Source organism: Ahaetulla prasina, chromosome 14 (genome assembly GCF_028640845.1).
Source record: "Ahaetulla prasina isolate Xishuangbanna chromosome 14, ASM2864084v1, whole genome shotgun sequence".
In the NCBI taxonomy this organism is placed as follows: Eukaryota; Metazoa; Chordata; class Lepidosauria; order Squamata; family Colubridae; genus Ahaetulla; species Ahaetulla prasina.
Window position 1 is genome coordinate 13,132,757 of NC_080552.1, and position 27,467 is coordinate 13,160,223.

The following is a 27,467-nucleotide window of genomic DNA, read 5'->3' on the forward strand; positions in this document are numbered from 1 at the left end:
TAACACATGAGACATATGTACAATACCAAGAGCGGTTCTTCCAATGTGGTAGCAAGTACAAGCAAACAGGCAGAGGAGAGAACAGTTTCAGTTCAGAGTTGCAGATTAGTTTCAGTTTCAGAGCTGAGCAGAGGTAAGCCATGCCCAGGCTCCAAAACTGTTTCAGTCACCAATCAGCTCCCATTGGCTGACTTAGTTGCTATGCCTATACATTGGCTGACCTTGTTACTAAGACCTATTCCAGTTCATGAACATTCTGACATTTCATTATAAAGTTACAATAACAGGATCTTGTAAGTCTGAATAGGCTTTCCCCCTATCTCTCCCTTCATGAAAACTAGGGAGGGTCACGTTTGAGAAGCTGTCCCAGATTACATTACTGGCCCAGACTCACGTTTCTTTTATCTGGCATTTGTTTTGGTTGCTGCTCTTCCTCCTGTTCCTCAAGGTTATTCCTTCTTCCCGTGACAGTACCTGGGCTAAGAACTCAGGAAGGTCACAATCATCTTGGCAAATGGAGCCAAGCTTAGCTTCGTGCTAAGCAATGTGTTATTTAATTTCCATGCTAAATAGCATGTTGCACCTAGTAAGGGCATCTCCCTTCTTATCTATCTTCCTCTTACTTTACACTGAAGTAGGATCTTTAACAGACCCCTTTCTTTATACTATTCAGTGCAAGCATAATATCAATGTCAATATCAATAGCACTTAGACTTATATACTGTTCCATAGCGCTTTACAGGATTCACAGTATGTGGTTTACAAATGTCAGCCTCTTGTCCCCAATAATCTGGATCCTTATTTTACCGACCTTGGAAGGATGGAAGGCTGAGTCAACCCTGAGCCAGTCAGGATCGAACTGCTGGCAGTTGGCAGAATTAGCCTGCAATGCTGCAATACTGAATAGTATAAAGAAAGGGGTCTGTTAAAGATCCTACTTCAGTGTAAAGTAAGAGGAAGATAGATAAGAAAGGAGATGCCCTTACTAGATGCAACATGCTATTTAGCATGGAAAAACCACTGTGCACTGTGGAAGGAAGGAAGGAAGGAAGGAAGGAAGGAAGGAAGGAAGGAAGGAAGGAAGGAAGATCACTTAGAGTTATATACCGCTTCACAGTGCTTTACAACCCTCTCTAAGCGATTTATAGAGTCAGCCTATGGCCCCCAACAATTTGGGTCCTCATTTTACCGACCTCGGAAGGATGGAAGGCTGAGTCAACCTTGATGCGGTCAGGATTGAACTCCCGGCTGTGAGCAGAGTTAGCCTGCAATACTGCATTCTGACCACTGCTCCACCAGAGCTCATCTAGTTCAGGTAAAGTCTTCCTGTCAATTGAAAGTTACATTGAGGTGACCCTATTCTTTTATCCCGAAATCTATAGCGAGGGAACCTTTGCTCCATAATTGGGGATTCTTGAGCTTAGTGCCAACTTGGCTCGAGGCTTATGACTTTTTTTTTAAATTTGCATTTATATCCTGCCCTTCTCCGAAGACTCAGGGCGGCTTACACTATGTTAAGCAATAGTCTTCATCCTATTTGTATATTAATATACAAAGTCAACTTATTGCCCCCCCAACAATCTGGGTCCTCATTTTACCTACCTTATAAAGGATGGAAGGCTGAGTCAACCTTGGGCCTGGTGGGACTAGAACCTGCAGTAATTGCAAGCAGCTGCTGTTAATAACAGACTGCATTAGCAGTCTGAGCCACCAGAGGCCCCATTAGGGCATGTGTCAGAGCCCTGACACTTATTGTCGTAACTGAACATATTCTGCCTCCCTGCTGCCTTTGTATACCGGAACGCTTAAGGCAGATGCGACACCTTCTGATCTATCCCTGCGGAGGTTTCCTCCCTGACTTAGGATAACCGACGTCAGATCGACATCCTACAGATTGTTCAGCTGAGCTTCAGGGCCTTCTGCGCACAATTTGATGAGCGTGGCGGCTGAAATAGAAAGTACTTGAACTGGAGATGATTTGCCAGAGTCAAGACAGATTAGATGCCGGGCCATGAAAAGGAGTAGTGTGATCTCCTGCACATCATCACTTCTTTTCAGCATCAGGGGCCATCTGAGGTTATTGGCTGGGTTATCTCTTTAGAGTCAGGCGGCTGGAAGGAGACCCGGGTGAAGGACAGGGAAGCTGTTTGCGAAGTTATCTTGCGGATTTTGTTCATGCCAGCATGGTGGGCTCCATTAATTCCTTAAGCCAGCTTGTGGCTGTTGTCTACTTGGTGGGGCTGTTTCAGAATTGGCAGCTCCTTCATCCGAGAATGACGGGAGATCCTGGCTGTTAAAAATACAATTTCATTATTCCTCGGTTAGCAAGCTGAGCGTGTTTAACACCTTGCTAATAGCATGAGATAGGAATATTCACTTCTAAGCTGGATGATAATGGCCTTTGAGCCAGCCGGAGTTTTGCCTCTGATGAGTTGGTATTTGCTGCCTTTTTGAAGTAATTACTGTTATCTCATAATGGGCTGATAACTTAATAAAAATAAAGAGTCCATGCATAAAACGAGGCAGTGATGCATAGCTTATGCAGTTATCCGGGGCTTCTTTTAAAACAAATTCTGTTCTTATGGGGTTGGAACCTGCCTTAAGCTGTTCTGACCTAGCCTTCCTTAGAAAGTAAACAGCACAAACTTAGTCCCGGCAAACTTCTTTAATTCATACGGCTGTAAATTACTTTCATTTACACTCTGCAAGGCTCGATGAACAGTCTTTCAGAGGAAGGTTATCAACACCCACCTATCTCACGTGGTACCCTCTATTACAGATTATCCATGTTTTGAAATCACTAATTTAAGTTTCTCTGCCAAAAAAAGAGAGAAAAGAAGTAGAAGTGGAAAATGCTGTGTTGTCAGCAATTTATGTTATAGTTTAGCAAGGGAACAGATTAACAGAGTTGGAAGGGACCTTGCAGGTCATCTAGCCCAACCCCTCTGCCCAAGCAGGAAACCCTACATCTGCCTCTGCCTAGGATCGAGCTCACAACCTCCTGATTGTGAGGCAAGAGCGCCACCTCTGGGCCACAAGTCCAAGAGTATTTTCCATCATTATGAAATACACCGTCACATGTCTACCTATATTATAGGTCAGGGGTGTCCAAACTTGGTCCCTTTAAGACTTTTGGACTTCAACTCCCAGAGTCCCTCAGCCAGCAAAGCTGGCTGAGGAACTCTGGGAGTTGAAGTCCAAAAGTCTTAAAGGGACCAAGTTTGGACACCCCTGTTATAGGTAGTGTTCGACTTACAACAGTTCATTTGGTACTGAAACAAATGGCTTATGACCAATTTTTCTCACTTACGACCATTGTAGCATCCCCATGGTCATGTGATTCGGATGCTTGTCCACCGGCTCACATTTATGACGGTTGTAATGTCCTGGTGTCATGTGAATCACCTTTTGTGAGCTTCCGACAAGCAAAGTCAACAGGAGAACCCGATTCACTTAACAACCATGTTATTAATTTAACGACTGCTGTGATTCTGTTAGCAAATGTGGCAAGGAAGGTTGCAAAATGGGACATCGCTCGCGTAACATATTTCTCTCTTAGCAACATACATTTTGGGCTTGATTGTTGCCGTAATATCTGTGTTGCACCTTTGCGTTCGCTTCAATTTTAATATTTTATAAGTCAAGATTTTGTTTATTCCTGAAGCGATGTAACAAAAGTCTATAAGCATTGGGATGCAGACGGCTTTTGCAGTTGTCATGGCACCTGGTTTGCATGATGTCATACTTAAGAGGAACTTGACTTTCAGGTTCTCCAGCTTCGAGAAAGCTGCTTCTCGGCTTAAATTTCTGGGAAGGCCTTTGATGGCAAAAAAAAAAAAAATGAAGCAAATGAAATGAAATTGACTAACGGAAGTGAATGTCCCCAAGCAGACAAGCAGAGAAAATGTTGAAGCCCCAGAAGACACACATACATTAATAATAGCAATCGCGCTTAGACTTATATACCGCTTCATAGTTTTGGGATGAGACCACAAAGTCAGGTAGTGCATTCCAGGCATTGACCACTCTGTTGCTGAAGTCGTATTTTCTGCAATCGAGTTTGGAGCGGTTCACTTTAAGTTTGCATCTATTATTTGCTCGTGTATTGTTGTGGTTGAAGCTGAAGTAGTCATTGACTGGTAGGACATTGTAGCAGATGATTTTATGACCTATGCTCAGGTCACACCGAACAGTTACTCAACCAACCTCATTGTACATATGTTGTGCACTGACAATAAACACTTGAATTTGAATTTATGTGTCACCTCCCCTCCCCATCTTGAGAGAGCGTTAATTGCCTACCTTGGCTTAAGCCCATGCGGGAATTTAGCAAATGGAGTGAGGCTTCCATAAAATTATTCAATCCAATCCAACAGCATTTGGTGAAGCTGTTTTTGTCATTCTCGCGTTGTAGCTTCAATCTCAGATGCCAAAGACATCTGGTGGCATCTGGATAGCAAAACACGACGCTGCATCTCTCTCTCTCTTTCTCTTTCTCTCTTTCTCTCTTTCTCTTGATTGCTCAGCAGGTGATAGGATGAGAACTGGATGATTGCTTCAGCTAAAAAGATGCTTTAATCTTTGTCAAATCTTGACAATGAGCTCTTCCAGATCCCCAAAGCAAAGCGGTGGTTATTTATAGGGCTCTAGGCAGCTTATTAGAAAAGCAGCAGCAGCACTTTCTGGAAATTATTGGGGGGAAGAAAAAATCTGTTGGCCAATAAATGCTGCCAAGCACCTGGACCGTGGTCGCGTGAGGTCAGGGACACGGTGGTGGTGGAGGAGGAGGAGGAAGAGGAGGAGGAGGAGGAGAAGAAGGAGAGAATGGAGGAAGAGGAGGAGCAGGAGAGAATGGAGAAGGAAAAGGATTTGCGGTGTTCCATTCCTGAAGGTTTTTCAGAAGATATTGAACAACCATTTGTCTGAAATGGTATAGGGCAGTGATGGCTAATCTTTTTGTCGTCGCGTGCTGAATGCGCCTGCATCCATAATGCAATGTGTGCATGACCCCACCCCCCGTGCCCCATCCCCCATGTATGCGCTCGTAACTCCCTGCGCTTCCCCGTCCCCCCGCACATATGCGCACAACCCTCCCACCCCATTTTGGACCTAATGGGCCTCCCTGCAGCCTCCTGGGACCAAAAACGGGCCACGGGTGTGTGTGGGTGTGGGTGTGTCACTGTTTTTGGTCCCAGGAGGCTGCAGGGAGACCTGCTACACACCCCTGTGCTCCCCCTTTTATTTCCCTCCCCCCAATTCCTTGCTGTTAGACTAGACTAGAATTCTTTATTGGCCAAGTGTGATTGGATGCACAAAGAATTTGTCTTAGGTGTATATCCTATGTCTATGTCTATGTATGGTTTGGTTCTGCAACCCAGCAAGACAGACACAGACTTCAGAGGATCATTAGAACTGCAGAAAAAACAATCCCTACCAACCTGCCTTCCATTGAAGACCTGTCTACTGCACCAGTCAAAAAGAGGGCTGTGAAAATATCTACAGACCCCTCACATCCTGAACATAAACTGTTTCAACTCCTATCCTCAAAACGACGCTATCGAGCACTGCACACCAGAACAACTAGACACAAGGACAGTTTCTTCCCGAACGCCATCACTCTGCTAAACAAATAATTCCCTCAACACTGTCAAACTATTTACTAAGTCTGCACTACTATTAATTTTCTCATCATTCCTACCACCCATCTCCTTCCACTTATGACTGTATGACTGTATCTTTGTTGCTTGTATCCTTACAATTGATATTGATATTGTTTCCTGATTGCTTATTTGTACCCTATGACTATCATTAAGTGTTGTACCTTATGATTCTTGACGAACGTATCTTTTCTTTTATGTACACTGAGAGCATATGCACCAAAGACAAATTCCTTGTGTGTCCAATCACACTTGGCCAATAAAAAAAGAAAAATCTATAGTATATATGTTAAGGTGTATATGTTGAAAGACCTTATAGCCGCAGCAAATCTGAGAAAATAAGAATATAAGTAGTTCTTGAATCACGACTACAATTGAGCTCAACAGTTCTATTGCTAAGTGAAAATTTTTGTTAACTCGGTTTTGTTCCATTTTACGTCCTGTCTTGCCACAGTTGCTAACTGAAGCACTGCCGTGGTTAAGTTAGCAACGTGGTTGTTTAGTGAATCTGGCTTCACCCATTGACTTTGCTTGTCAGAAAGTCGCAAAAGGGGATCACGTGACCCCGGGACATTGCATCCGTCATAAATATGAACCAGTTGCCAACCGTCTGAATTTTGATCATGTGACCTTGGGGATGTTACAACGGTCATAAGTTGTAAAAAATGATCATAAGTCACTTTTTTCAATACTGTTATAATGTTGAACGGTCAGTAAATGAACTGTTGTAAGTCAAGCACTACCTGTAGCACATAGGACAAGTAATCCTTGACATGACCATAATGGGCAACCTGAATTTCCGTTGCTAACCAAGGAAAGTTGGGCAAGGTTGTTAAGTGAGATATGCCCGATTTTGTGACATTTGTGCAACAGTTTTTAAGCAGAGCACATGGTCATTAAGCGAATCTATCTTCTCTCATTGACTTTGCTAGTCAGAAGTTGGCTGGGAAGGTAATCACAAGATGCTGCAACCATTGTAAATATACAATAGTGGCCAAAATTGTGGAAACCTTTTGGGAAAAGTGTATTTTTGAGGTTTGATGGCTAATAACACCACTTTTTTTTGGAGTTTCAAGATAATCCTATTCCATTGCTGGAATGGCCTGGGAATAGCCCAGCCCTTCACCCAATTGAAAATCTATGGAGCCGACTAAAGAAACTTGTTAGTCAGTATTGCAACCCAGCAATAAAACCCAGTTAATAGAAACAATCCTTCAATCTTGGTTTCACATTAGAACAGCTGCAGAACTCAAAGACTTGGTTCACTCCATGGGAAGACGTTGTAAGGCCGTAATTCACGCTAAAGGTTACCCAACTAAGTATTAACTGACATGGTGATCATTTTTGTATATCTCGTTTTTTCTATGTGTTTCACTTTTCTTCTTTCTACTGTAACTGCTATTCTAATAGCAAATCCTTCATGAAAGTTATTGCATTACAATCTTGATTCAATTATCTTTCCATTGATACATAATTTTATGGTACTACTCCCCCCAAAAAGTGGTGTTATTAGCTAGTTTTAGAAAATACACTTTTCCCAAAAGGTTTCCAGTGGTTTTGGCCACTCCTGTATAAGAAATGCAAAGGGCATTTTTTGAAGGCATTCCGACGATGTTGCTAGTTCCAAAAATGTTGAAAAATGTGTTCTTTTCCAAGGCCCTTCAAATCTGAAACTCCAGGGCTATTCTGGAACTGAAAATAATGTTTTTTTTTTAATTTCCTTTTTTTTCAAGGTCGCTCGACCGAAAGTCTCAGAGGCCACTTTTAGGAAAGTCTCGGACACTTCCAAGTATCCCTCAATCCCCGGTCATCAGCCGAGTTCCACTTCTAGACTCCAAACTGTACAGAAAAGAGATGCCTGAACAAAAACACATTCGGAATCACTCTGCCCCCGATTGTCAGAAAGGATGCACAGTGCCCTCTACTGGTGAGTCTGAGCCATTTATTCCTGCAAATGCAATGTATATATTTTATTTTATTTATTATTATTATTTTTGTTTTTTATTTTTATTTTATTTTATTTATTTTATTATTTTACTTTACTTTACTTCACTTCACTTCACTTCACTCCACTCTATATTTTTATTTTATTTTATTTTATTTTATTTTTTATTAGAAAGTTTATATTGCCACCTATTTGCCCATGGAGACTCAAAGCAGCTTACAGGGAATATAAAAACATCATATATAAAAAATAAAACTAATAAAAGAAAATAATCAAATAATGAATAGAATAGAATAGAATAGAATAGAATAGAACAGAACAGAACAGAACAGAACAGAACAGAACAGAATGGAATAAGAGGGAATGGAATGGAATGGAATAGGAATAGAATAACAGAGTTGGAAGGGACCTTGGAGGTCTTCTAGTCCAACCCTTTGCTTAGGCAGGAAATCCTACACCACTTCAGACAAATGTTTATCCAACCTCTCCTTAAAAACGTCCGGTGTTGGAGCATTCACAACTTCTGCAGGCAAGTTGTTTCACTTATTGATTGTTCTAACTGTCAGGAAATTTCTCCTTAGTTCTAAGTTGCTTCGCTCTTTGATTAGTTTCCACCCATTGCTTCTTGTCCTGCCTTCAGGTGCTTGGGAGAATAGCTTGACTCCCTCTTCTTTGTGGCAGCCCCTGAGATATTGGAACACTGCTATCTTGTCTCCCCTAGTCCTTCTTATATAATAGCCCTCCCCGCCCCCGCTCACCCCAGCGACAACACATCCCACAGCCGTTGCTTTGGGATTCCAGAATGCCTCCGCATATCTTTTCTCTTCGATTGATATAAATTCCTAGTTAAAGACCTGGCATTAAAAGATTTGCTCCAGAAAAAAAAAAAGACTCTTGATGAATACAGATAAGTCCTCGAGTTACAATGGTTCATTTAGTGACCATTCAAAGTTACTACGGCCTGAAAAAAGTGACTTTTAATCGGTTTTCACACTGAACAACTGTTGCAGGAGCTTCCTGGTCCCACGATCAAAATTCAGACATTTGGCCAACTGACTTGTATTCGTCACGGTCGCCATGTCCCGGGGTCGTGTGATCCCCTGTTGCGACCTTCTGAATAAGAAAAGTCAGATTCATTTAACGACCATGTTACTGACTCAACAACTGCAGGTGATTCACTTAACAACGGTGGCAAGGAAGGTTGTAAAAAAGGGCGAAACTCGCTTAGCAACGGTCTCCCTTGGCAAACAGAAATTTGGGGTTCAGTTGTGGTCATAAAGTGAAGGTATACCTGTAAATTGTTCTGCCTTTGGTTCAAGAATTTTTACACATCTGAAGTTGCTCAACGTTCGTTCAGATGTTTCAAGCCTAGCGGAGGCTTGGGCTTGGACGTAGGTTTGCAGAAAAATGCCGATCATCATCATCATAACATAACATAACATCAGAGTTGGAAGGGACCTTGGAGGCCTTCTAGTCCAACCCCCTGCCCAGGCAGGAAACCCTACAGCATCTCAGTCAGATGGTTATCCAACATTTTCTTAAAAATTTCCAGTGTTGGAGCATTCACAACTTCTGCAGGCAAGTCGTTCCACTTATTAATTGTTCTAACTGTCAGGAAATTTCTCCTTAGTTCTAAGTTGCTTCTTTCCTTGATCAGTTTCCACCCATTGCTTCTTGTTCTACCCTCAGGTGCTTTGGAGAACAGCCCGACTCCTCTTCTTTGTGGCAGCCCTGAGATATTGGAACACTGCTATCTTGTCTCCCCTAGTCCTTCTTATATAATAGCCCTCCCCGCCCCCGCTCACCCCAGCGACAACACATCCCACAGCCGTTGCTTTGGGATTCCAGAATGCCTCCGCATATCTTTTCTCTTCGATTGATATAAATTCCTAGTTAAAGACCTGGCATTAAAAGATTTGCTCCAGAAAAAAAAAAAGACTCTTGATGAATACAGATAAGTCCTCGAGTTACAATGGTTCATTTAGTGACCATTCAAAGTTACTACGGCCTGAAAAAAGTGACTTTTAATCGGTTTTCACACTGAACAACTGTTGCAGGAGCTTCCTGGTCCCACGATCAAAATTCAGACATTTGGCCAACTGACTTGTATTCGTCACGGTCGCCATGTCCCGGGGTCGTGTGATCCCCTGTTGCGACCTTCTGAATAAGAAAAGTCAGATTCATTTAACGACCATGTTACTGACTCAACAACTGCAGGTGATTCACTTAACAACGGCGGCAAGGAAGGTTGTAAAAAAGGGCGAAACTCGCTTAGCAACGGTCTCCCTTGGCAAACAGAAATTTGGGGTTCAGTTGTGGTCATAAAGTGAAGGTATACCTGTAAATTGTTCTGCCTTTGGTTCAAGAATTTTTATACATCTGAAGTTGCTCAACGTTCGTTCAGATGTTTCAAGCCTAGCGGAGGCTTGGGCTTGGACGTAGGTTTGCAGAAAAATGCCGATCATCATCATCATCATAACATAACATAACATCAGAGTTGGAAGGGACCTTGGAGGCCTTCTAATCCAACCCCCTGCCCAGGCAGGAAACCCTACACCATCTCAGTCAGATGGTTATCCAACATTTTCTTAAAAATTTCCAGTGTTGGAGCATTCACAACTTCTGAAGGCAAGTGGTTCCACTTATTAATTGTTCTAACTGTCAGGAAATTTCTCCTTAGTTCTAAGTTGCTTCTTTCTTTGATCAGTTTCCACCCATTGCTTCTTGTTCTACCCTCAGGTGCTTTGGAGAACAGCCCGACTCCCTCTTCTTTGTGGCAGCCCCTGAGATATTGGAACACAGCTATCATGTCTCCCCTAGTCCTTCTTTTTGTTAAACTAGACATACCCAGTTCCTGCAACCGTTCTTCATATGTTTTATCCTCCAGTCCTCTAATCATCTTTGTTGCTCTTCTCTGTACTCTTTCTAGAGTCTCAACATCTTTTTTACATCGTGGCGACCAAAACTGGATGCAATATTCCAAGTGTGGCCTTACCAAGGCATTATAAAGTGGTACTAACACTTCACGTGATCATCATCTCCATTTAGCGACCCCATAATTGCTTGCAGGATGGAGTCTGGGCAACTGAATGGAACTTAATGGCCGGATGCCCTTCCTGACGCCGATGCAGAGTTTTGTTCGGCAGATATATTCTCAGTGTACCCAGAGAGAGAAACATTTGCCTCTACCTAGGATCGAACTCACAAACCTCCTGATTTTGAGGCGAGAGCTCCATCTCTAGGTCACTGCACCAATCCATTTGCAGAAAAATATTGATAGCTTCTGAAATTAAAACAGTGAAGGTTGCAGCTTCTGCCACTGTCTCTTTTTCTCGTCCGGAGACACGATCCCAGCTCTGTTTGCTTTAAAACTGTCTGGCCTTCTTGCCAATATTTTTGCATCTTGGTGGTTTTGCATTCTTGGAAAGTCACAAATCCTGTAAAAGACATATAAAACAACAGCATGAAAACTGAAGGGGAGCTGAGCAGATAAAATAAATGTCTGCCATTTAAAAATCCTTTGCTTGACAAGGCATATATATACTTTGCAGATCAGGAAAGATTTAAGCAAGCAAGGGAAAAATAAATAAGGCAGGCAGGAGGGGAGGAAGCATTGTGAGGGAGGAAAACATCTCACAATTTTGAGACGCTGTGAAGTTTTTCCTTCCTTCCTTCCTTCCTTCCTTCCTTCCTTCCTTCCTCCTCCCTGCCTCCCTCCCTGCCTCCCTCCCTGCCTCCCTCCCTCCCTCTTTCTTCCTTCCTTCTTTCTTTCCTTCCTTCCTTCCCTCTTTCTTCCTTCCTTCCCTCCCTCTCTCCCTCCCTTCTTCCTCCTTCCTCCCTCCCTCCCTTCCCTCTTCCTTCCTTCCTTCCTTCCTTCCTTCCTTCCTTCTTTCCTTCCTTCCTTCCCTCTTTCTTTTTTCCTTCCTTCCTTCTTTCCTTCTCTCCCTCCTCCTCCTTCCTTCCTTCCGTCCGTCCGTCCTTCCTTCCTCCTTCCTCCCTTCCACCCTCATTTTACCCACCTCAGAAGGATGGAAGGCTGAGTCAACCTTGAGCCAGTCAGGCTCGAACTGCTGACCGTTGGCAGAGTTAGCCTACAATACTCATTCTAACCTCTGTGCAACATGGAAGGAAGGAAGGAAGGAAGGAAGGAAGGAAGGAAGGAAGGAAGGAAGGAGATTGAAATGAGGAGGGAGGGAGGAAGGAAGGAAGGAAGGAAGGGCAATAGCAATAGCGCTTAGACTTATATACCACTTTACAAGTGTCAGCCTTTTGTCCCCACAATCTGGCTCCTCATTTTACCCACGTCAGAAGGATGGAAGACTGAGTCAACCTGGAGCCAGTGAGATTTGAACCGCCAAAGGGCTGGTAGCCGGCAGTCAGCAGAAGTAGCCTGCAGTACTGCACTCTTAACCACTGCGCCACCATGGTTCATGATTCATTGTCCCTGACAAAAGTGTTGTACGAACGTTGGATAATATTGTGGTGGATCTATGAATGTTAACTCTCCGTTTCATGCTTGAGTGTCCATCTTCTCTGATTTGTCCCCACCCCACCCCCAATCCAGGAGAGGCGTGGGCGCTAGAAGACGACTGTATCAGTCCCGGAAGAGACCCCACCATGCAGCCACGATTGTGCACTGTGATGGATGAGGCCCCTTTCAGGGCTATCCGGACTCGGTCCTTCTACATGAGGAAAAGTCTATCCATGGACAACCACCTCAGCTCCCTCAATTATCCTCTCCACCCGAACGAAACGAAGACAGAGCGAGTCAAAACGAAGCTTCGGAGACAGTTTGTGAGTACTCCAGAGCCAATTGTTTTTTTTTCGTGAGGTTCGAAAGAGGCCGCTTGGCCAAACTGGCATCTTTTTCCTATGGAGCTGTGGCACGTGATGATGGCTTGGGTTGATTGGTTGGTTTGACAAAATGGCGGACCGCACAGTCCGGAACTGCAAAATAGTTTGCTACAGTAGTGGCCAAAATTGTGGAAACCTTTCGGGAAAAGTGTATTTTTAAGGTTTGATGGCTAATAATACCACTTTTTTTTTTTTTTTGAGATTCAGGATAATCCTATTCCACTGCTGGAATGGCCAGGAAATAGCCCAGATGTTAACCCAGTGGTAGTCAACCTGGTCCCTACCGCCCACTAGTGGGCGTTACAGCTTTCATGGTGGGCGGTAGGGGTTTTGTCCAATACTGAAGCACTTTCCTTTTTTTTAATTTAATTGACTTTAAAAAAAATTTCATAGCATTATTTAAAAACATTTTCATTAGATTTTCATAAAATTCCCTGTGACAATTAAAATTTCTGAAAATATACTATTTCTATTGCCCGCGCATAAGTTTAGTTCATGTTCATGCCCAGGGGAAGGGCCTTTTCCGTGGGGGCTCCCACCCTTTGGAACAAACTTCCCCCAGGACTTCGTCAACTTCCAGACCTTCGAACCTTTCGCCGCGAGCTTAAGACACATCTTTTTATTTGTGCAGGACTGGACTGGGTTTTTTTTTAAAATTTGGTTTTAATGGGTTTTTTTATTATTCTATTGTGGTTTTAATATTCGGCCGTATTTAATAAGTTTTTTAATTGGGGTTTTAACTTGTATTTAGTATATTTTATATGGCTGTTAACCGCCCTGAGTCCCTTGGGAGATAGGGCGGTATACAAATATGAATAAATAAATAAATAAATAAATAAATAAATAAATAAATAAATAAATAAATAATGTTACATAAGTGAAACTAAATGGCGCTAGTGCGACCGCAAACAAAAGAGCCTCGTCCCAGAATAGCTCGCGCATCTCCCCCTACACCACCCAGCTGTAACAGACAAGCAGAGCTGGTAGTCAGCACCTACCCCCCAACCCAATCCACGATGCGTGAGAGGTACGGGCAGACGATACACGGCGCATTACTGTGGAACTGGTGGGCAGTTAGAAAATTTTTACTACTAACAGAGATACAAAAGTGGGCGGTAGGTATAAAAAGGTTGACTACCCCTGCCTTAACCCAATTGTAAATCTATGGAGCTGACTAAAGAAACTTGTTAGTCAGAAGCGACCCAGCAATAAAACCCAGTTAATAGAAGCAATCCTTCAATCTTGGTTTCACATTAGAACAGCTGCAGAACTAAAAGACTTGGTTCACTCCATGGGAAGATGTTGTAAGGCTGTAATTCATGCTAAAGGTTTACCCGACTAAGTATTAACTGACATTGGGATAATTTTTGTATATCTCGTTTTTTCTATGGTGATCATTTTTGTGTATCTATTTTTTCTATGTATTTCACTTTTTTTCTTTATACTATAACTATTATTCCAATAGCAAATCCTTCCTAAAAGTTATTGTATTACATTCTTGATTAAATTATCTTTCCATTGATACATAATTTTATGGTACTACTCCCTCCAAAAAGTGGTGTTATTAACTAGTTTTAGAAAATACACTTTTCCCAAAAGGTTTCCACAATTTTGGCCACTACTGTATGTTGATATTTCAGATTGTTCTGTAGTTTTCTGTGTTGGCCAAAGCTTTGAATAGACCATAGGGATGTTCACTGCACTTTTGCACACTTATCCAACCCATCTTTGATATTTGAAGTACAGTGAAGCCCTGCATTTGTCAGAAATAAATTTACTTATGTTGATGTGCCCATACGTGTGTACATTTACATAGAAAAACCAAAATAGAATAGTTCTGTTCATTTGTCTCTGTTCTTGAAAACCCTTGATTTACAAATAATCCAGCATTAGAATTACAGGCAGCTTTTTGGATGCAAAAACTTAAAGGAACATCAAAATACAATATACATGTGAGATATAAATATCTGCAAAAATCTAAATATGGAAGGAAAAGAGGGGAATAGGACTGGCTGCTATAACTGATTGTCAAATCTATTGTGTAACTGAGGTCTGTTGCCAATCTCCAATACAATGTACTGGGTGGTTCTTTGAGTGTGAGAGAATCCAGTGAGAAGAAAGAATTGCTAGGAATTCTGGGAATTAAAGACTTCACATCTTAAAGCTAGCAAACGTTGTTGTTGTTAGTCACAAAGTCATGTCTGCCCCATCGCGACCCCATAGACAACATTCCTCCAGGCCTTCCTGTCCTCTACCATCCTCTGGAGTCCATTTAAGCTCACACCAACTGCTTCAGTGACTCCATCCAGCCACCTCATTCTCTGCTGTCCCGTTCTTCTTTTGCCCTCCATCGTTCCCAGCGTTTGGCTCTTCTCCAGGGAGTCCTTCCTTCTCATTAGGTGGCCAAAGTATTTGAGTTTCATCTTCAGGATCTGGCCTTCTAAAGAGAATCAGGATTGATCTCCTCTAGGACTGACTGGTTTGATCGCCTTGCAGTCCAAGGGACTCGCAGGAGTCTTCTCCAGCAACAGAGCTCAAAGGCCTCAATTCTTTGGCGCTCAGCCTTCCTTATGGTCCAACTTTCACAGCCATACATTGCAACTGGGAAAACCACAGCCTTGACTATACGCTCTTTTGTTGGCAAGGTGATGTCTCTGCTTTTTAGTAAGCTATCTAGATTTGCCATAGCTTTCCTCCTTAGGAGCAAGCGTCTTTTAATTTCTAATTTTGCTGTTATCATCTACAAAAACAAAGCTTTCTAACTCCCCCTGCCAATTATTTATCCATCCATCCAGGGGTGAAATCCAGCAGGTTTTGAACTGGTAGCGGAAATTTTGAGCAGTTAAGAGAACCGGCAAATACCACCTCTGGCTGGCCCCAGAATAGGGTGGGAATGGAGATTTTGCAATATCCTTCCCCCAGGAGTGGGAAGGGAATGGAGATTTTGCAATATCCTTCCCCCAGGAGTGGGGAGGGAATGGGGATTTTGCAGTATCCTTCCCCCAGGAGTGGGGAGGGAATGGGGATTTTGCAGTATCCTTCCCCAGGGTGGGAGGAATGGGGATTTTGCAGTATCCTTCCCCAGGAGTGGGAAGGAATGGAGATTTTGCAATATCCTTCCCCCAGGAGTGGGAAGGGAATGGAGATTTTGCAATATCCTTTCCCCAGGAGTGGGGTGGGGATGGGGATTTTGCAGTATCCTTCCCCCAGGAGTGGGGAGGAATAGGGATTTTGCAGTATCCTTCCCCCAGGAGTGGGGAGGGAATGGGGATTTTGCAGTATCCTTCCCCCAGGAGTGGGGAGGGAATGGGGATTTTGCAGTATCCTTCCCCCAGGAGTGGGGAGGGAATGGGGATTTTGCAGTATCCTTCCCCTGCCACGCCCACCATGCCACACATACAGAACCGGTAGTAAAAAAAAATTGGATTTTACCACTGCACTATCCTCATAGTCACATAATCGAGCTTCAGGTGTTTGGCAACTGGCAGGTATTTGCAAAGGATGCAGTGTCTTAGGGTCACCTGATCACTGATGGGCAGCAAACAAATCTAACAAATAATAATAATTTGTGGCCCTCCCAGCTGGTTTCTGACAAGCTGCGGAAAGTCAAATTTGCTTAATGATCCATTCATTTATTGCATGATTCATTTAACAACTGCAGTGATTTGTTTAATAACTGCGACCATCAAGGTCAGAAAGTTGGGTGCGACTCACTTAAAACCTTGTTTGCTTAGCAACGGAAATCCTGGTCCCAACTATGGTTGTAAGTCAAGGACTAACTAAGGTTGGGTTATATCCGGGGGTGGGCTACTGGGAGGTTCACAGGGGTTCGAGAGAACCTCTAGCTAAGATTCTGTGCCGTTTGGAGAACCCCCAAATCCCACTCCTGGTTGGCCCACCCCACCCTTCCCAGTGAGTCCCCACCCTGCCCGTTTTGGATTCAGGATGTGCGCGGAGGCTCAAGGAGGACAAAAAATGGGCCTACTGGAAGTTTGAAAAGACTGGAATCAGGCCCAGCCTCCAGAGGGCCTCCAGAGCCTGGGGAGGCTATTTTCGCCCTCCCGGAGGCTCGAGAAAAGCCTCCAGAGCCCGGGGAGGGCAAAAATGGCTGCCTCGCCAGGGTGCAGGAGGCCGACTAGGCCACGCCCACCATGGCCACACCCACCCAGCAACTGGGCAGAGAACCCCTTGCTAAAATTTTTGAAGCCCACCCCTGGTTATATCTATGCATATGCTTATGCTAACAGTCTGTTATTAAGTCCTGATTAATGTTGAAGGTGAGAAGTCTGAATTTCGAGACAACAGTACTTGGAAGATTTATTGATTTATTTAGCGTATGGGAAATACGTGGACTTATAGTAGTTCATCAGGCATTGGGCCGTTGCAAGCTCTTGGTGGACATTTGGACACAATGTGGTGGATATTTTGTCGAGGAGCACCACAATCACACTGAGAGGTAGAGACAAGACCCCACTTAAACAATGGGTCCTGGCTGACACCATGTTGCGTACGGATCCTGTTCAGAGTTGACCGGTGCTGGTGAGGAAGGTCAAAACCTGGCGCCTTTTATGTAGGGTCATCTACATAACTGCTTGTATCTTGGGCATTCAGCTGCTCATTTGGCTTTCTACTTCGTCTTTATCCGTTGCCCTGAATTTAGAGAGCCAGGAGTCCTACAAAGATATCTGACTGCCAACTTAGTTGGGCCTCTGGTGGCTCAGACTGCTAAGACAGTCTGTTATTAACACAGCTGCTTGCAATTACTGCAGGTTCAAGTCCCACCAGGCCCAAGTTTGACTCAGCCTTCCATCCTTTATAAGGTAGGTAAAATGAGGACCCAGATTGTTGGGGGCAATAAGTTGACTTTGTATATAATATACAAATGGATGAAGACTATTGCTTAACATAGTGTAAGCCGCCTGAATCTTTGGAGAAGGGGGGGATATAAATGCAAATAAAAAACAACAACTGTCATTAACTGCAGTTAAGCACTACAGTGTGACGAGAGTACTTGGAAGAAGATTTCAAAACTTTCTGGAGTTTATTCTTGTGAGTTAGGAACTACGTTGGGGGTTGGGAACGGTGGCTTAGGAGCCGAAACAACAGACGAGGGCCGGGCTGTGTTTAAAATTTAATAAGCTGACTTTCTGCCACCTGAAAGATACTTGATCCCAACGGTCGTGTGTCGGGTTCCTGATCTCATTACCAGCCTTGAGGTTGTAATGATGGGATCTCATTACCAGCCTTGAGGTTGTAATGATAAAAAAATAGCCCTGTTTAAGGAGCCTGATCATTGTGTCATTGTGCATGGAAAGAATATGAGAACAAGAGGACCAAGGAAACCTGGCTCGGTTAGGACATAACCAGAACTTCCGCGATACAACCATCTAACTCTTGGTTTAAAGCATGTTATAGATTTCCTTGAACCCCATTTGGATGTAATTTGTGTGGTTCCAGAACACAAGTCTTCTGTTGCTTCGGTTTATGACTTCTTGACGTCCGTCGGTTTCTCTTGGGATTTAGAGGAGCCCTTAGTTGTTTTGGTTTCCTCTTTTGAGATGAACCATAGAAGGTTGAGGGGACATTTCAAGTGCTTCCAGAAAAGTGCTGGCGATAGGACTTCCAGCCAGAAGAGGCTGTGTGTGACAGAGGAAATAGTGGAACAAAACCACGGGTGAGGTTACAAATGGTAGATTGATCCCGTAAAATGCCACGAATGAGGTAGGGAGAAGCGGCACGATAACAGCCGGTTTCGGATACACCTGTTGGGAGAGAATGGAAAAGAAGAATCGGCAAGAGGATTAAAGCCACAGCCTTTGATTCCAGTTGTACTCCTAATTGGAAAGCATCCAAAGGAAATCCCAATGTTTAGAAGGAATCGTCTTTGCTTTGGGGTAAGAAAACAACTTTATGGGCCGATTCTTAGTTGAATTACCATATAATGAAAGGTAAAGGAGTTTGCATTTCGACTAGGCAGTCTCCATTTTGTAATCTTTCATTTGTAATATATAGGGCCTGATTTCTTTGTGTGAGTCCCTAGGGGAAATCTCCTCCTCCTCCCTCCTCCTCCCACTCCTCCTCCTTCTCCTCACAAAAAGGTGGGCAAGATCTTCTTCTTCTTCTTCTTCTTCTTCTTCTTCTTCTTCTTCTTCTTCTTCTTCTTCTTCTTCTTCTTCTTCTTCTTCTTCTTCTTCTTCTTCTTCTTCTTCTTCTCCTCCTCCTCCTCCTCCTCCTCCTCCTCCTCCTCCTCCTCCTCCTCCTCCTCTTCTCCTCCTTTTCTCCTTCTCTTTCTTCCCCTCTTCCTCGTCCTTCTCTCCTCCTTCTCACAAAAAGTGGGCAGGATCTTCTTCTCCTTCTCCCTCTCCCTCTCCTCCTCCTCCTCCTCCTCCTCCTCCTCCTCCTCCCTCCTTCTTCTTCTTCTCCTCCTCCTCTTTCTCCTTCTCCTTCTTCCCCTCTTCCTCATCCTTCTCTCCTCCTCCTCACAAAAAAGTGGGCAGGGTCTCCTTCTCCTTCTCCTTCTCCTTCTCCTTCTCCTTCTCCTCCTCTTACTTCTCCCTCCTTCTGCTCCTTCTCTTTCTCATTTTCCTTTTTCTTATCCTTATCATCATCCCCCCCCCTCCTCCTCACAAAAAAGTGGGCAGGATCTTCTCCATCTCCTCCTCCTCCTCCTCCTCCTCCTGCTTCTTCTTCTTCTGCTGCTTCTCCTCTGTCTTCCCCCCTCAGAAATATTGAAACATATGGCAGCCTCTGGACAACTTCAATATTTCTGCCGTTTAGACTCCATGTTCCTCAGAAGTTCTACCGCTGTGTTCACAGGTCGGCCAGCGTCTTAAAGGAAGGAAAAGCTTCCTTTAGAAAGGCCTGACTTGACGCTGTCATCATTTTCCTGGCATCCGCAACGCTGTGCCAGAAATGAACTGAAAGCACATTAGCTGCTGAAAATGAAGATTCTGTGACACGGCTGCGGGCCCAAACAAGGGAACGCTGCCAAAATGTACAGATGGCAAACTGCACAGACTCGTTTCAGCAGTGAGACACTGGCCAAATTTTGATTTGTTTCTTTGAGCCCCCAGCATCCTGACATGCAACAAATAGTGAGGGTTCCTAGCGGGGGGGGGGTGGGTGGGAAAGAAAAGAAAAGCTGGAAGCCGTATTGAATGAATTTTGAATTCTGAGCATGTTTGAGTCACGGAAAGGAGAACAGGCCTTTCTTTCCCGAAGGAGGAATTCATCCTTATGTTGATGTTTGTCACACACCATTATTGTTGCATGGTGTTACATTTTCTTTTTCTTGTTATGACCCTGTAATCCCTTAATTCGGGGTGGAGTCGGGGTGGCTGAATTGAGCTGAGCGTTTATTGGCCGGATGCCCTTCCTGACGCCTACACGGAGTTCACAGCAGATACTTTTTTTCTTTGTGCTCTGGTAGAGAAACATCTCTTGCTGCCAGGGATCGAACCGTCAACCTTCCGAGTGGGAGGCGAGCATCTTCCCCTCTAGGCCAATCCACCACTCCGTGGTCTTACCTTCTTATGAGGTTCTGTAATCTTGATTTTGAAATGGGATGCTACTAGCCTATTGGAGGCAAGTCCACCTCCAATGCTTTATGCTGATGCTCTCATAACCCTGAATGGAAATCGATGTCCATGTGTTACATCGCTTGGATTTGTCTCGCTGTGAAGGAGCCTTCAGGGTTTAACCAGAAATCCTGCATGAACGGTGTGTGTCTAGTTTAATGAAAAGAAAGACCAGGAGAGACGTGATAGCAGTCTTCCAATATCTATCGGGCTGTCCACAAAGAAGAGGGAGTCAAGCTATTCTCCAAACCACTTAAGGCAGGACAAGAACAATGGATGAAGACTAATTCTCTAGACTTTCTAGACTCTAGAAAGAGTGCAGAGAAGAGCAACGAAGTTGATTAGGGGACTGGAGGTTAGAACATATGAAGAACGGTTGCAGGAACTGGGCACGTCTAGTTTAATGAAAAGAAGGATCAGGGGAGACATGATAGCAGTCTTCCAATATCTCAGGGGTTGCCACAAAGAAGAGGGAGTCAAGCTATTCTCCAAAGCACCTGAGGGCAGGACAAGAAGCGATGGGTGGCAACTGATCAAGGAGAGAAGCAACTTAGAACTAAGGAGAAATTTCCTGACAGTGAGAACAATGAATCAATGGAACAACTTGCCTCCAGAAATTGTGAATGCTCCAACACTGGAAGTTTTTGAGAAGATGTTGGACAACTATTTGTCTGAAGTGGTGTAGGGTTTCCCGCCTAAGCAGGAGGTTGGGCTAGAAGACCTCCAAGGTCCCTTCCAACTGCTATTCTATACATACATTCTGAAGGTTTGCCGAATACAGTACAGATGCTGATCGAAGCGAGGAAGAGTCAATGTTGGCTCGATCTCATATGAACCAAAACAGAAGTGAAGGATTCCCAGTGAAGCCACTATAAACACAAATCCTCACAAGCAAGTGAACCTCTTGCACGTCTGCCTGAGATATACAGCAATCATAAAATTGCAAACACTCAACGTTTGCCAAGGGTGGCCCCAAAAGCGACACCAAAGTAATCCAGCTGTGGCTTCTATCCGGGTATAAAGTAGACAACAGATTCCAGTGCTTCTGAATTTTCCCTTCCTGGGGGTGATCTTGCATTATTGTCTTAAGCTTCTAACCATTTCGGTGTCAAAGGGGAAGTTTCTTTTTCAGCAGGTGCACATTCGTGATGTTAGCATCGCGGCCTTTAGTTTGATCAAAAAAATATTCAGGGCTTTTGAAATAGCTCAGTGTCACTCGCTTGTTGGGTTAAAGAAAACAGCGTGGCACCGGCCGATCCAACTGAGACTTGGCTATTTTTAGTGGCATTTTTATTTGTCCTCCAGGGATAATAAAAAATTACGCCTCTGGGCTTGAAAAGACAGCTGCCGTGAAGGGAAACAGAACTGGGATTTTGAAGCCAAATTTCACCTGCCTCCCAAAGTACTTTAATTTTGAAGAGTTTTCTTATTGACACTGTAACAATTCATTTTTCTTTTCCCAGATTCCAATCAATTATTTTTTTTTTAAAGGCCACGTCTAGGAGTTAATTTATGCAGCTCTAGGAAAACGTTAGCAATTTGATTAGACACAGTGACATTGATTGACCTGGTGTTGTCAAGTCAATGTTGACTCTTGACAAGCGCATAGATTGAATATTCCCCTAAATAATCTGTCCTCCGCTTGGCCTTTTGGCGGGAGGTTAATTGTTCTTGTCATCAAATCCCTGTTGGTCGTCTTCACTTTCCTTCCTTCTTTCCTCAACATTATAAGCTTCTCCAGGGAGCTGAGTCTTCGGGTTGCTTAATTGATGATGTGTCTTCAGGTAAGGTAAGGTAAAGATTTCCCCTGTTCTGAACTAGGCTCCCTTAAAAAGCAGGAAGCAGAGTCTTGGTGCCAACAAAATCTGCCAGGTAACTAGTTTCCAAACACAGTACAAGGCAAAACTTGGCACAGAGTCTCTTAGAGTCACAAACAGAACTTTCCACTCTTGAAATGACCGACCGAATGAACTGTTTCCTGCAAAAGCCCCCTCCCCGTTCTCTCCTCTTTTGTTTCCTATGGGAGGGGCCAATCACCTCCAAGGCGTGGCTTTACTCCCAAGTCGACCCTGCTTTCTGAGCTGCGCACATTGGGAATGGGCTCCAGCTGTTCCTCTGCCTCGCTGCTGTCTTAACTCCCTCTCTGCCTCCGACACAGAGCCCTCGTTCGAGCTTTCCCCATGCCCCAGGACTGCCCATGTTCCTCCTCAACCTCCTCACTGTCTGACTATGCTGCTAGCTCCACTGGCGGGCCACAACACCCCCTGCCCAGTTGTATCCAATTCTAGAGAGGTGCTCATCTCCATTTTTGGAGCCAGAGTTGTCTGAAGATACTTTGGTGGTCATGTGGCCAGCATAACTATATGCCTCGGCATACAGAATGCTGTTACCTTCCCCATCGAAGTGGTAACTATTCATCTACTCAGATTTCGGACTCCTAGGTGGGCAGGAGCTGGGACAGTGACAGGAGCTCACCCCATCGTGCGGCACTTGGGTCTTGAACCCGGGCTTTCAGGTTTCCAGATGATAAGCTCAGCATTTTGTGGTGGCGCAGTGCTTAGAATGCAGTACTGCAGGCTACTTCTCCTGACTGCCAGCTGCCAGTAGTTAGGTAGTTCGATTCTCACCGGCTCAAGGTTGACTCAGCCTTCCATTTTTTCCAAGGTCAGTAAAATGAGGACTCGTATTGTTGGGGGCAAGAGGCTGACTCTATAAACCACTTAGACAGGGCTGCAAAGCACTGTGAAGCGGTATATAAGTCTTAAGTGCTATTGCTATTGCTGTATTTGATTGGATGTTGCATTAGGAGCCCTGGTGGCGCAGTAGTTAGAATGCAGTATTACAGGCAGTTAATTTATATTGCTAGTCCATGTATGATATGCCATACGCAAAACAAATGAATAACCAAAGGGGGAAAAAATAGGAAATGATAATCAGTAATAATAATAGTAAATAGAAATAGAATGACTGTGGCAAATGAAAGCAAAGGAAACACCGATAGCGATGGGAGCCTTGGGTACAACCCCAAAACAACTGGAGCACCACTTGAACGCCGTCAGCATTGACACATTCACCACCACCAGGTGCCAGAAGCCTGCAGAGCTGGCAACGGAGTCAGACAGCAGTGAGGCTGAGGAAGAGCCTGGGCCAGTCCTGGAGGCTGGGGAAGGCCTGGATGAGGGCTCTGCATCGGAGGCAGAGGTGGGGCCAGGGCCATCGGGGAGTGCGGACACCAGAGCCTCCAGAGGCTGACAGTAGTGAGGCAGAGGAACAGGAGAAGCCCGTTCCTAATGCACGCATGAGAAGAGCTGCCAGAAGGCAAGAGCAGCTCAAGCAGAGAGGACGACTCGGGAGTAGGGCCAAGAGATGATTGGCCCCTCCCATAAGGCTTAAAAGACCAGCAATGGCATTAGGGCTCTTTGCCGGAAAACAATGTTGATAGCTTTGTCTTGTTGCATTTGTTTCGTATCGGCGTCTTCTGAACTTTTGCCAAGAAAGGCCTTTGGCAGTTTGCCTAATTAGACCAAGGTTGGTGATAGGACTGAGGAATTTGTGTTGGGAGGAATTTGCTTTAATTTAGTTGGACTACGCTGAGAATGAGTTAATTCTCAGCTGTTTTGTTTGTTTTTACACTGACTGAGTTTCCTACTACTTACTTGGGCCTGGGTCACAACAAGGCTGGGCATTTGGCCAGCCCTGGGATGTGAGACACGCTGAGCGCAAGATAAATCCTGCTCTCTTTCTAGAATGTTTCTTTTGTTCTTTAAAGTTTCTTTGTCGGCTGCAATATCCACCGATTCCTGCAAGAGTCCTCCTAACACCACGGGTAGCCTCTGCGAGAGTCAGGGGGAAAAAAAAGCCTTTTCACCTGCCTTTTTTCTGCCTCTCCTTTGCCAACCCTCTTTCAACCAAACCTTGTTTTCGTGCCTTTTTTGTGTTAAATCACCACAGTGCTTCCCACATCAATAACTGCTCTTTAGGGAAGCTGCGGCTGTTTGGTTTCTCCACAGCGGTGGCTGCGGCCAGCTGAAAAAAGTCACAGCCGAAGGCTGAGCAGAAAACCCCTGAAAAACATATCTGACTTATAGATTGGACATGTCTGATTATTATCACCATGGAAACGGTTCTTTCCTTGCCTATAGTGCTAGGTAACGCTACTGATTTGCTCATTTAATGTCAGGTGGAAACTACCAGGAGCATTTGTTGAGTTCAGAGCACAGGGGAGTTCGTTCTCGCTACCTGTAGACAAGGATCTGGTCCAGAGGTGGGTTTCAGCAGGTTCTGACCAGTTCTGGAGAACTGGGAGCGGAAACTTTGAGTAGTTCGGAAAACCGGTAGTAAAAATTCTGACTGGCCCCGCCCCCATCTGTTCCCTGCCTCCCGAGTCCTAGTTGATCGGGAGGAAATGGGGATTTTGCTGTAACCTTCCCCTGGAGTGGGGTGGGAATGGAGATTGAATGAAGGGCCGTGATAGCTCAGGCTGTTAGAAGCCTGTTATTAGAACACAGCAGCCTGCCATTACTGCAGGTTCAAGCCCGGCCCGAGGTTGACTCAGCCTTCCATCCTTTATAAGGTAGGTAAAATGAGGACCCAGATTGTTGTGGGGGCAATAAGTTGACTTTGTAAATATACAAATAGAATGAGACTATTGCTTTATACATTGTAAGCTGCCCTGAGTCTTCGGAGAAGGGCGGGATATAAAAAAAAATGATAAAAAAATTTTTTTTACAGTATCCTTCCCCCTGAAATGGGGATTTTGCAGTCTTCCCCTGGAGTGGGGTGGGAATGGAGATTTTACAGTATCCTTCCCCCTGAAGTGGGGATTTTGCACTCTTCCCCTGGAGTGGGGTGGGAATGGAGATTTTACAGTATCCTTCCCCCTGAAATGGGGATTTTGCAGTCTTCCCCTGGAGTGGGGTGGGAATGGAGATTTTACAGTATCCTTCCCCCTGGAGTGGGGATTTTGCACTCTTCCCCTGGAGTGGGGTGGGAATGGAGATTTTACAGTATCCTTTCCCTGGAGTGGGGTGGGAATGGAGATTTTACAGTATCCTTTCCCTGGAGGGGGGTGGGAATGGAGATTTTACAGTATCCTTCCCCTGGAGTGGGCTGGGAATGGAGATTTTACAGTATCCTTCCCCTGCCACGCCCACCAAGCCATGCTCACAGAACCGGTAGTAAAAAAATTTAAATACCACCACTGATCTGGTCAATTATCAGTCAAAGCTAAATTGGTGCCAGATTAAAGGTCAACGGAATTCATGGGCCAGAATTTTTGGTTCTCTTGTGGACAATGCAAGGATTCCAAACCATTGATATGTTTAATTCTGCCTTCCAGCTCAGCTTTCTTTTCTTCTGCTACATTTATTGTCCTATTCCTGCAAACATTTTGATGGCGGGTTGGTGCATTGGAGGACTTGGGCATGTGAGAACTCTTGATTTATATCCTCATGAGATACGGCAGAAATTTCAGGCTTTATTGTGGTCATAAGTCGAGGACTACCGGTATATGACTAAGGGCCCATTAACTAAGGGGCTGTCACAAAGGAGAGGGGGAACAACCTATTTTCCAGAGCACCTGAAGGCGGGACAAGAAGCAATCGATATAAATTAATCAAGGAGAATCTCAAAGGCGCTTTTTCAAAAGGCAATTGGGCTGTTTTTGGAGGAGGGAGAAGATGTTTCCCTTCTCATTCAAGAAGCTTCATGAGTTTGCTCTTGGATGAGAAGCACAACTTTTTCAAAGAAAAGAACCAAGAAAGTCCAGTTGCCTTTTGGGAAAAAGCACATTTAACTATGGCCTAGATGTCTGAGAACCTCCATAGACATTTAATCAAGGAGCGAGCCAATTTAGAAATAAAAAGAAAATTCCCAGACGGTTAGAACAATTCATCACTGGAACGACTTGCCTCCAGAAGTTATGGGTGCTCCATCCCTGGAGCTTTCGAAGAAGATATTGGACGACTGCTTGTGTCGTGTCCCACTCCTCCTCTGACGGCCGGGTCTGGGAAGTCTGTATCAAGCATGGCCATGAAGCCTCTGCAGCTTTGCCAAATTCCTGTCAGAGTTCTCAGGGCAGGCAGGAATCCAAGGTGTGACTTCAGCAACCAGATGAGACTTTGCCTGACTCAAGGAATGCCAAAAAGCAGATCCTTTATATAGGCCATGGGGTGTGGCTCCATGACTCAGCACTTATCCAGGCCTGCCCCTCCCTTCCTTTTGCTGACATCGCCTCTCCATTCTCCGGAAGCGGGGATCTGTCCACTGTGTCTTTTCGTCCTCCTGCTCAGCTGCCGGCAATTCTAGCTCGTGGCTGGCTTCGTGCTCACACGCTGTAGGGAGGTTTGTTTGCTTATTCTGTCCGGGCATGGTGCCAGGGCTGGGGGCTGGAGGCATGCCAGGCCATTCTTCTTCACTATCAGTCTCTGGCTCAGATAGCAGGAGATGGGAGGGGCCCGCCTGAGGAGAGGAGGGCGGGCGAGGCACAACAACTGGAGCTTTTGAAGAAAATATTGGATGACTGTTTGTCTGAAATGGTATTGGGCAGGGGTCTGCAAACTGGGCTCTTTTAAGACTTGTGGAGTTCAACAGCTTTGCTGGCTGAGGAACTCTGGGAGTTGAAATCCACAAGTCTTAAAAGAGCCAAGTTTGCAGATCCCTGGTATAGGGCAGCGGTGATGAACCTTTTACTCACCGAGTGCCAAACAGGTATTTGCTTTGTGCGCTTTGCGTGCACGCATGCCTCCTCCCCGTGCGCTGTGCATGCAACTGCACCTTCTGCGCATGAAGTTTTGGGCGTGCCCCACTGTGCACTGCGTGCGCAACCGCACCATCTGCGCATGTGCACAGCTTTCTCGCGCACGCCCCACCGTACGTTGCACGCACAATCCCACCATCTTTGAATGCTCACAGGTTTTGCGCGGCTCCCCCCTGGGCGCTGCGTGCGCAATCACACCATCTGCACATGCGTGTGGTTTTCCCGTGCGCAATGCACACGCACAAACGCTGCCTGCGCATGCGCGTGCTGCGCACCAGTACTCTCGTGCGCATGCACAAATGTGTGCGCATGCGCAGGAAAGCTCCAAACACCAAGTAGGTCTCCTGAATTGCACGCCTGTACACTGGAGGCCCGAACATCAGCTGGGGCTCTTGCGCATGCACAGCTGCAGGTAAGTTGGGCGACAGCTCGCGTGCCTGGAAAAAAATGGCTCTGCGTGCCTCTTCCGGCACGCGTGCCATAGGTTCGCCATCATGGGTATAGGCAGTGGTGGGATTCAAGTAATTTAACAACTGGTTCTCTGCCCTAATGATTTCGTCCAACAACCAGTTTGCCAAACTGCTCAGACAGTTAACAACCGGTTCTCCCGAAGTGGTGCGAACTGGCTGAATCCCACCACTGGGTATAGGGCCTCCTGCTTGAGCGAGGGGTGGGGT

At 44.9% G+C, this 27,467-nt stretch overlaps 1 protein-coding gene across 1 annotated transcript in view; it reads left to right on the top strand.

Annotated features, from left to right (window-relative positions):
* The window catches only part of LOC131185274 (ankyrin repeat and fibronectin type-III domain-containing protein 1-like), a 397,608-nt gene that overhangs the window by 101,721 nt on the left and 268,420 nt on the right, over window positions 1-27,467 (top strand). Inside the window, exons 3-4 of the mRNA XM_058157670.1 lie at window positions 7,391-7,584; window positions 12,167-12,396. Coding sequence (XP_058013653.1) covers window positions 7,391-7,584; window positions 12,167-12,396 — 424 coding nt within the window. The remainder of the gene's footprint in view (window positions 1-7,390; window positions 7,585-12,166; window positions 12,397-27,467) is intronic.